At 42.1% G+C, this 10,409-nt stretch overlaps 1 protein-coding gene across 4 annotated transcripts; it reads right to left on the bottom strand.

The window, feature by feature from the left end:
- Nucleotides 1-4,043: 4,043 nt before the first annotated feature.
- Nucleotides 4,044-8,840, bottom strand: ARMCX3 (armadillo repeat containing X-linked 3). 4 transcript variants are annotated; one of them, XM_070291035.1, is made up of 5 exons: nucleotides 8,643-8,840; nucleotides 8,035-8,114; nucleotides 7,693-7,753; nucleotides 7,347-7,417; nucleotides 4,044-7,087 (listed from the first exon to the last, which is right to left on the bottom strand). In XM_070291035.1, exon 5 carries the CDS (start codon nucleotides 6,934-6,936, stop codon nucleotides 5,797-5,799), a length of 1,140 nt encoding a protein of 379 aa, XP_070147136.1. In that variant the 5' UTR covers nucleotides 6,937-7,087; nucleotides 7,347-7,417; nucleotides 7,693-7,753; nucleotides 8,035-8,114; nucleotides 8,643-8,840; the 3' UTR covers nucleotides 4,044-5,796. The 4 variants fall into 4 exon arrangements, with proteins under 4 accessions (XP_070147136.1, XP_070147138.1, XP_070147135.1 ...); XM_070291037.1 differs by having other exon boundaries at nucleotides 8,489-8,801; XM_070291034.1 differs by lacking the exon at nucleotides 7,347-7,417 and having other exon boundaries at nucleotides 8,643-8,827.
- Nucleotides 8,841-10,409: the final 1,569 nt, after the last annotated feature.

Here is a 10,409-nt window from a genome sequence, read left to right as displayed (position 1 = left end):
CATGCAGAAACATATTAACAGTAGGTAACTGTAAAAATGGGTGAGAAGAGGGCAGTTTTATGTTTTAATTTAGATTTTATCTGTTTGCGTTGTTAATAAGCATAAAGAGCTTCTATGGTTTAAGAAAATATAATAAAGAAGACTAAAACAGTTCACTATGAAAAATAATCTCTCAGAGTGCTAACTCCGAAATCTGTCTCAGAGAGGCAGTCAAATGCCCAGGTGGATGCATAATCCTGTCCATCAATGCAGAGGCTATAATATGGTCTTCTTTCCCAGATACTAATTTTTCCACTTTCTAAGTTAAATAAATGTATCTGGGACTTCTTTTTTTTTTTAATTTTAGTTTTTTATTTTTTTAATTTTAAAATCTTTAATTCTTACATGCATTTATCTGGGACTTCTATTCGTAATTTAAAAATAACTGAAAAGCAATTCCAGAGTGTTACTAATATCTTCTTATTTCCCCAAATACAGTCATTTCCACCTAGACACATATGTGTGACTTGTATTTATAGACATTCACGAATTATGACATTCATAACATAAAGGTTTAACTTTTATATCAGAAGAAAATCAATCAGAATTTAAGTAATTTTTATAAGCAACATGGTGCGATTTAATACTTTCAATTTTTGGCTATAGATTACACAGATCAGCATAACAAGAGGTGAAAATTGATGATCTTAAATACTAAGTGATTACAAAGAATTATTCTCCAAGTCAGTTTAAATGGATTTAAGATTTAGAAAATAGTTGTCTGTTTTATTTGGTCTTGCCTAGATTCCATCTTTTCTAATATCAACAAGATAATCCACTTAATTCATTTTAAATGATGGAAGACTGTAAAAATCAGAAGTTTTCTTTTATTGATCCATTTCATTATGTCAGAATTTTCATTACAGCTTATTGAAAGAAAGCCACAAAATTTAGCAAGATTATAGTTAAACCACATTTTAGCAAACAGAAAACTGAAGTAGAAATGGGAAAAAAACTAAAGAGGTAACAATTTATTTTACCTTGGTTTCCAAAAAATCAACAACACGTTATCATTACTCATAAGAAAGGTTCAGAACAGCGAGATATTAATATGTATGAGGGAATCCATTACAAATACTACAGTTTTCTCCTGTTGTAAAATATACATTTCTCAAATCCTGTATGCAAACTAATTGATAATATATCTTAACAGTCATAAAACTACCATCAACTGATAATCCACCTCTGGCTAAGGGTCATCTGGGCAGACAAAATTTCTAATTGTGTACAGAGAGAAACATGCTCTAGCTCTTGAATACAAGTATTTGATTTCACACACAAGTCAACCCCCATAATCGACATGGGTGCATCAGGTTCTTCTACGTTGACAGCACCAACATTGAGCTAAGTCAGCTCGCCCCAATTCCCTAAGCACTAAATAAACAACCTTCTGATGATAATGTGGTTCCTGATGTACAGAATGTTAGGGACAGAATGTTCTGAGCAGCCAACACTAAAAATCTGTTCTACTTGGTAATTACATTTCTTAGAGTAACAGACTGTCATTCTTTTTTTTATTTTCAAAAAAGAAAATCCACCCAATTTAATAATATGTTATGTCCGTGTGCAAACTTGGAAATGTTCTAATACCCAAAGATGCTTGTAATACACTTATTCTTTCACTTTTTAAAATGTAAATGGTCAACAAGGGTCAAAGAGTTACACTTAGCCCACTGTCAGTGCTGGATCAAATTCCTTTGACATGAACCTGTTAGAATGAAGCTACCCCTCCAATAAGGCTTCTTTCCCATTCCCTCCCTCCCCTCAGGCTTATCCCCAAACCCAACAATGCCCAAGCCCTTAACAAGGCCTGAGAAGGACACAGTGGAGAGGGAAAGGCATGGAGATATATATATCTGAAAGCAAAGAGGTGTTATCCTGCTTGATACCTCACATCAGGGGTCAATAGCCTAGTCTTCTGTACCCGGAGATGGCAGCGTGATAGTTCTGGTTTAAAGGCAAGAAGAGCCACAGTTTGAACAGAGAAATAAAGGGAAAAAATCTTCAGTCTGGGATATGATGAAGAAGGAATGTAAAATGTTAGCATTGAAAATAGTCATAATCATTCTTCAAAAACCCACTCTCAAGGGAATAGAGCAGAGAAATTAACCAAACAGAGGCATAAACACAAAATTTCCCTGAACCATATCAATTTGCTAAATCTACACTTAGAATCTCTTTTGAAATAAGGCAAGTAAAATATGAATTTAAAAATAGAAAACCAGTTTCCTGAGCCTTAAATACTATGCTTTGGGTGACAATTTATAACAGAACTATACTCCATCTTTGTAAAATCACCTTTGAACACATTTGCCTGGAATAGACCCACTTAAATTCCTAAAATCAGTAGATAAAAACAAAATAGCAGAATATCCTTGAGTTTCTAATTTCCTCAGTTTCCAAGAAACTGCCATGCTTTCTAAAGAAAGGTCACTGGCTCCCCCCTGCCCCCATGACCTGCCACAATCACGGCTACTATACTAGTAGGGTGCCCTTCCCAAAATGTTTGAGTGGCAACCTCGGATGTGAAAGCATCAGGACATCAGAGTGTGGCTGGGCCGGCCCTGTGTCTTCCCTGGACCAGGCAGTCATACATCTGTCTCACACAGCACTTCCCAAAGTCCGGGTGATTCAGTTCCAAATAATACCAGGCATGGGACATCAAGATTCATGCAATGCACTAAGACCGGTGCTTTCTCAGTCTCTGTAAACAACCGTCCGAAAAGTCTTGGCATCCAGCCATACGTACCCAGGGTCATCTTGTTACCACAGCAACGACAATTATCATTCTGCATCAAATGCCCATTGGTGCATGACCTGGTGTCATGGAAATGAAACGATCACCCCCAAAAGACACAGAAGCACAAAGAGACTATTGTCAATGGTCTCTCAGAGGAGGAAATCAGAGAGAAGTGTGAAAGAGGGAAAGGGAAGGAGAATGGGAAGGGAGGAGAGGATGAGAAAAGAGACCTGCGCAGCAGATGGACACTGGTCAGGCCTGTGCCCCTGCTGCAGGGTGGCTTTTTATTGCCCAAGTTCATCTCATTGCCACCCCAGGTCAAAAAGTCACTCAGCACCCCAGTTCAATGTGGCTTGATCAGAATTTTTTTAGATGTTCACGATACAGATCTGGGTGAGGGAACAAGTTTGTTCTTATTGCCTCTATTTTCTCAAGTATCTCCAATGAGTACATTTTAGAAGAAAAGTAGACAAAATTTAAATCAGGTTCTGAAAGTTCATCTACAGTATCATCCAATTTGATGTAGACTATATAGGTATACTGAGATAGTGTCTGGAAGGGTATCCACAGTTGGAATTTGATGCTTCTTTCCCCAGCTGCCACAATCCCTTCTCCAGTTCTTTATGCTGCTTTCTGCTCTTACATTCTGCACCTTCTCTCTGGGGATCACATCCGCTCCCATGTCCTTAGTTATCATTTCTTCTCTGGTGGCCCCCAAATCTATATCTGCAGCCTGGTCTTTTCTGAGCACCACATCAATAGACTCAAATGACATTAGGGTATATCCATCTAGATGTCACACAGGTATCTCAAAGTTAGTTTATTTTAAATGGATAAGGCTTTCCCTCCCAAATCCTGTTTTCTACCTAATAATAGAGCAAGAAAAAATTTTAATTCCTTTACCCTCATTCCACCCTTAAAACTGATGTCAAAGGAGCCCCAGCATGATTCAATAGAGTCATCATACCCAACAACTTCAAGCTGATCAGTCCTTGGTCCTTTTGTCTATTGTAGGCAACATTTGAGTAAGTATATGGAAGCCTGGGGCTAAAACCAGATCATAACTGAACAGAGATTTTACCCTTTCCTGGCCTCATGTATAAAGTAGGATAACACCCCCAAACTGACCAACAATACATTGTAAGGGCAGGTGAGATCATGTCTGCTAAAACATCTTGAGTACGCAGTAAAAAGAAAAGCCTATTTCTTTGAGAAACTATTGTTAACAGTTGCCTTGCAGGAATGACATCACTCTACACAGTAGTCACTTAATAAATGCTAACTTTTATTGTTGTTATTATTTATTAAATGATGCTGACACATGGCAGAATGCCCCCAGCAACACAAAGGTCAACCAGAACAACTATTGACACTGAATTCTAAGGAACTAAGTGTGCTCAATTTTCTTAATTAATTGCTATGTGCCAGAAAATTCTAAGTATTTCACATATATTACTTCATTTAATTCTTTCAGCGAGCCCCATCTTTAGCACTCGTCTATTATTTCAGAGAGAAAACTTCAACCCATCTTATGTTTAATGTAAATACTTTTTCTACTCAGTTCGTGCTCCAATCAATCACCTGCTCCATTCCCAACACTTTCCTTTTTCAAAAACTTCTGAAAAATCAGTATTTGTTTTAGGTTAATAAGAACATATAGATGAATAAAAAGTAAAAAGGTAAAAATTATACTATCCTTCCACCCAAAGACAATCACTGTTACTATTTGGATGTCTGTAATTCCAGAGTTTTTAGTGTCTACTTAAATATCTTATATTCTCAGAAAAACTGAATCATACTAAGAAGACTCCTATCTAACCTACCTTTCTCACTTAACAGTGCATGATGAATATCATTCCCTGACAATATGGACTGCAATTGACATATTTATCTTACACCATGTGAATATTCCTTAACTTATGTAACCAGTCCAGTGTGCTACATTGTTTAACTTGTTTTCAATTTTTACTATTTCACACAGTGCTGGGATAAACAGCCTTGTACATACAATCTTTGGCCAATGATTCAACTATTTCCTTAGGACAAAGGGATTACATATTTTAAGGCTAATGATATGTATTACCAAATGGCCCTCTGCAAACCTTGTGCCAGTGTAAGCGAATTCCTACCACCAGGGTGTGAAAGGCTCCATTTCTGCCATACTCTCATGGACACTGCACAGTAGGTGAGACAGGGACTTCTATATGAATTCCAATTATTCTTTCTAGTCAAAATTATTCACTGGCTCTCAGTGTTCGGTGAGGTAATATTCCAACAGTTCTCCACAAACTGGCTTCAGCCAACTTTCCAAATTTATTTACTTCCAGTCACACTTTCCACTCTAAACAGACTAGTCTCCTCACTGTCACAGCAAGAGTTCCTACCTCCATGCCTTTCTCACACCAGTCCCCCTTCACTCCCATCACATGGAACTCCCTAACTACCTACCCCACTGAGGATTCATTTGAAATGAACACTTCCTCCATAAATCTGTAGCTGACTACTGTATCCTGCAGAAACCTTTGCTTTCTCTGCGCTCTGAGTGCGAGTATTTAACAAAGAGTATATGCTTGAGATATTGTTTTCTTTTTGTTTGTATGTTTTCTTATCTCTCCAACTAGACTATAAACTGAAAGATAAGTATGGTTTCTCTTTTTTTTCTTTCCAGCATTAACACACAACTTCATTGATGATACACAAATGCAGTCAATGCAAATGACAGGAGGGAGCTTATTTGTGAGGAATTGGTTCACTGTCACTTATGCAGAAGAAATAGTAAAAATATTTCAATCTAGGCAGTGAGATAAAAAGCAACAAACATTTTCAGAACAGGTAGTGATATTCATTCATCCAGCTTAGGCCTGCAGACCAACTCAGATAAATATCAGCATTGATGATACAATATGATATTCATTACTCAAAACTGGCAGCTGAAAGGATTCCTTTACCATATAGACAAGGTGGAGAAAAGGAATAGTTTACAACATGTGTTGCTTCTAAACTACAAAATCAAGAACTTATTCCTGGCTCTTTGGGAACATATTCTCAGCCAGTTTGGCCACGAATTTTCCAACTTTCACTTTTACCAAAATATCATGATGACTTTCTAGCCCCAGAATCTTATCAGCACACACCTGAAATTCTTTCAAAAAGGAAAAAAGTGAACCTTCGCTGAATTGATTCTGAGTAGATTCATTTTCCTCCCATTTAAAATTGTCGTTTATGTTCTCGAATATGACCAGAAGCTTCAGAATCACCTCTTTGTTCTCCTTCTTGTTAAAGAGGGAACCCAGCGAGGATGGTACTTGGGCCCTGAGCAGTTCTCTAGTCATGGCTGGATTTTCAGCCAAATTCAAAAGGAGTTTCAAGACCTGAAATTTGGTTTCTTCATTTCCTGCTGAAAATAAACGGAAAAAGTCTGAAATGGAATTAGCAAGCATGTGCTGATACTCATTAGTAACAGTCATGTTCGTAAGCAATCTTAGACCTGCCAGCTGCACAGATGAGTTCAATCGAGAAGTGATTGTGTCATCACAGACTTGATTCATGTATATCTTAAGCCTGCGCTGATTTTCAGCATTCACACTCAAGTTATTTAGGACAATTAAAGCCTTTTCCTTCACTATGGGATCCCGAGTATTGAGAATCTTTGCAACAATTGGGAGACCACCCAGATCACGAATAATATCTCTGTTAAATGCATAAGCAGCATTGTTACCCAGAGCAATTAAAGCTGCTTCAAGAATATAAGGCTTTTCAGACATCTCAACCAAGCAAAGAACTTTCTGCAGCTCTTGAGGGGACAAAATAGTATCATCTGAATTGGGGGAAGCCCTTTTCTGGACAGCTCGACGAGCCCGGGTGGCCCTGGCCCTTGCCCTGGCCCTCGCTCTGGTTCCAGCCTCAGTCCCAATCCGGGCCCAAGGTGGGTACCATACTATACCTTTGTTCTCACTGTTGTCATCATCATCATCAGACCAGTCATTGTACCTGGCCCCAGGACAATCCCCAACATCATCCACATCCCCAGACCCTCCCTCAGCCATTTTCTCCTTGTTCTGTTTTCTTCCTCTGGTCAGTCTATAAATGCAATAGCAGGCGCCAGCCCCAATCACCAGTCCCGCAGTCACCCAGCCTACTTTCCTGGCGTAGCCCATGCAATCGTCCCTGATGGTATCAGGGACCAAGGAACAGAGTGGTCACTCAGGCTGGGGGAGGAGGGCTATGGGCCTGGCCTGGGTGCAGGCCTGTGGAGGATGATTGTCTTCAGCCACTTCAAGGCCACGGCAACTGATTCTGGAGGTGGACCTAGGGGTGGAGAAAGAAAGCGGGGTTTGAGTTTCTCTTCTCCTTGAGTTGTCCTCTGCAGAGAGTTGTACAGAGAGACAAGCAAATGAGTTCTTGGTAGAAAATGTAGATTATTAACAAACTCTTTCCCCCTCATTTCACTCTCCCCAGCCCACCTCCTCCCCAAGCCTAGATAAAGGCAGTGGAGCGCATTCTCTCTGCTGGGGCCTCAGCTACCCCAACCTTGGATGTTCCCAGGGAGTGGCACCATTGCACTAACCTCCTCCAGACAGGCAGTTTGCCCCTTCTTCCCTCCCCTGGAGATGTGCCACGCCCAACAACCCTTGCAATCTGCAGAGAGACCAGAGCCAGTGAGAACTGAAGCCTTGATGGATTGACTGCTCCTCCATTTGTTGCTTTCCTGATTCACCTATCTAGGTTGTCAGATTAAGAAAAAAAATACAGAAAAGACAACCTCTCTCTGCCATCCAAAACATGCACATGCCTGCCGCTTCTCTAGCCTGAAATGGAGAGTTGTTGGGGAAATAACATGGGGTGAGCCTGTCCAACCGCGGGCAATTTCCAACCCCTCCCCCATTCCAGGCAGCCCCCATGCCCAAACCGACCTCTACTGATCCGAGGAAACTTCCTCCCTCGTTTAAACTGGTGCCACCTGCTACAGCAGACCTGCAGGATGACAGATCGAAAACATGGGGACTAAGTGCTGTTGAGAGAAGAGGATTACGAACAAACTATCTGATAGGTTTCCCTTCTGTCATTCTCCCCCACCCCACCCCCCACGACACACGCGCGCGCACGCACACACACACACTGCACGCCATTTCGCCACAGTCCCAAGAGTGTGAGAAACACACTCAGACTCAGACCTAACCTAGATTATCGCTACCTCTGGTTTCTCCCCACCCCATCCTCCCAACGCCCCCGTTAGGGTCTCTAGATGGTCTTACCCTCAAATCGACCTTCACGGATCGGGGTTAATTTCCTTCCTCTTCTTTAGCCTGGTGTGGTGCCGCAACCTATGGAAAGACTGGCAACCCGGGAGAGGCTCGGATCCACGAGACACAGAGCCATGGTCAGGAAGACGCAGTCACAGTAAGAAAGACGGGAAACTGCCGCGACCTAGTGCTTGGTGGACGGACCGGTCCCCAGAACAGAAAACTCTGTCCTTAATTCGGAGGCCTGGCTGTCAAAGGTTTCCACCCCTTCGACCCTTCTCGGGGTTCTGCTGACACATCACGGTGCACCTCCCCTCCCCATGTCCAGCCTTTCCCCTCTGGCACCGTCCTGGAGGACTGGGGGCCAACACCCAGCGTACAGCTCCCTTTCCAGATTACGGCCTCGGTTCCCACCAGATTCCCATGTCCCGATCTCTGAGCTCCTCCCAAACACCCCCTTGCTCACCATTTCGCAGCATCAGAATGGGCTGCGGGCGGGACAGACGTCTTGGAAAGCCGGCGGCGAGTGGAAGAGACGACGGAGGCGCCCCAGGATCCGCGACGGTTTCCGCCCTGCACCCTCAGCCACCCCCACCTTCTGGACTCTCCCAGGCACTGACCTGCACGGATCCGGGACAATCTCCTTCTCCTCCTCCTTCTTTCCTCTGCTGCAGGCCCGCTGGCCCTCGGGGCAATGGGGAGCTGATACTCAGACGGGAACAACGACCAGAACAAGAAGGACTTCTGCACACGTCAGCTCTTGGTCACGTGAGACCTACGTCATCCACCAACTCTGGTCCCCAATTTCCCCTCCCACCAGCAGTGCGGCAGAAGAGGGCCCGCCCCCCTCCCTTCCCTCCCCCACGGCAGGCCTTGTTACTCTTTTTTTTCTTTCCTAATCCCATCTCCCTGTAGTTGTCTTTGCCTTCCTCTGATTACCAGAAAGGGACAGCATCTTCCCCTGGGGTTACTGGCCACTTGTACTTTTTGAAAAATTGCCTCTTCCTTCCCTGGACTCCTGGGACAGTAACCTCTCCTTCCACCTCCCTGCCTCCCAGCTATAAATGTCTACCATTTCCTCTGAAATCTAGTCCCAGATCTGAAAAGAAAAAGCCACCAGAAAAGGAGACCTGGAGTGAATGCAGTTTTTCCCTTACTTACTGTTTTATTTTTTGTTGTTGTTCTTTCAGTTCTGCCCTTTCCCACCCCCAGACTGCATTCTTTTTAGGAGGAAAAAAATGGCTGTAAAGCTATTTTCATTTGGTAAAAAAAAAAAAAGAGTGGGAGAGTGATGTTGGGTGATGGCCTCCAAAAGTCCCACATGTTCTCACTTGTAGGGAGTGTTACACACTTCACTCAAAGCAATCTTAGTGTCTTCTGGGGCCTAGCACATAACACAATCCTGAATAAGCTCATCAGAGTGTCTGAGAATACATAAATCTTCTAACTAAGCCAGTCTTCTAAACAAGACTTTCACTTTCATCAGTTAGCAAGGCACAGGAGCCCTCAGAAGCCAGCTACACAGAAAAGGTTGAGTGGTAATCACAAGTATGTCGGATGCCTGTCAGATAGGAGGCATGCACACTGACAAAGTGAGCGACATACAAAGAACATTACAAAAAATACAAATGGACAACAGCATTTTTAAACGGAGGAGGTTGTTAGAGGTGTTAGACCAAGTCAAAACTGGCTGAACTCAGCATCTAGCAATTAGTGTGAAACCTTTTCACTGACTGTATTGATGAATTCAACAAGTCACCTGTCACCAACGAGCGAACTTTTAAAAGTGGGAAAAATAAGGAAATAATGTCATGACACAGGGTCTACAGTGTGATATGCCCTGATAGTTAAGATATAAGGTTGTTATCTGAATCTAAAAAGTTTAAGATCCACAGACAATATGGGAGTAAATCAAGAGACTGGGAAATTTGGGAACAGGCAAAATTCCAGAGAAATTCATATCAATGTAACTTCTGAAAAACAGTACTAGGATATGACTAAAATGTATTTTTTCTTCCATTTTTATTGAGATACAATTGATATACAAGACTGTGTAAGGTGAAGATGAACAGGATATGACTGAAAGTTAGTAAGCAGAAAGCAAATCAACTGTATGATTCTGTGTTTAGAGAAAGATCATGTGCAGCGAGGGGGCTTATTCAAACAGGAGTCTATGAAGAGAAGAGTCAGAGGCAAGTGTTGATAGTTCCCACCCAAGCACTGTCTGGAGGAGAGGAAGTCTTGGCTGAGATGCGTGGAAAAATTAGCTTTCTTTGGCAGAGCCATCCCCATGATATGTAAGTGTACTTCAAGTTTCTTAGCTGAAAGCCACTTCTTAAAGTGCACCGATGCCCTTGCTCTCTGATTGCAGGCTTACCACGCAACCT

Source organism: Ovis canadensis, chromosome X (assembly GCF_042477335.2).
Source record: "Ovis canadensis isolate MfBH-ARS-UI-01 breed Bighorn chromosome X, ARS-UI_OviCan_v2, whole genome shotgun sequence".
NCBI lineage: Eukaryota > Metazoa > Chordata > Mammalia > Artiodactyla > Bovidae > Ovis > Ovis canadensis.
Note: the sequence above shows the minus strand (reverse complement) of the source record. Positions and strands in the feature narration are given on the sequence as shown.

Coding starts and splice junctions, on each gene's coding strand:
- ARMCX3 (XM_070291035.1), bottom strand. CDS start 6,936: ATGGGCTACGCCAGGAAAGTAGGCTGGGTGACTGCGGGACTGGTGATT.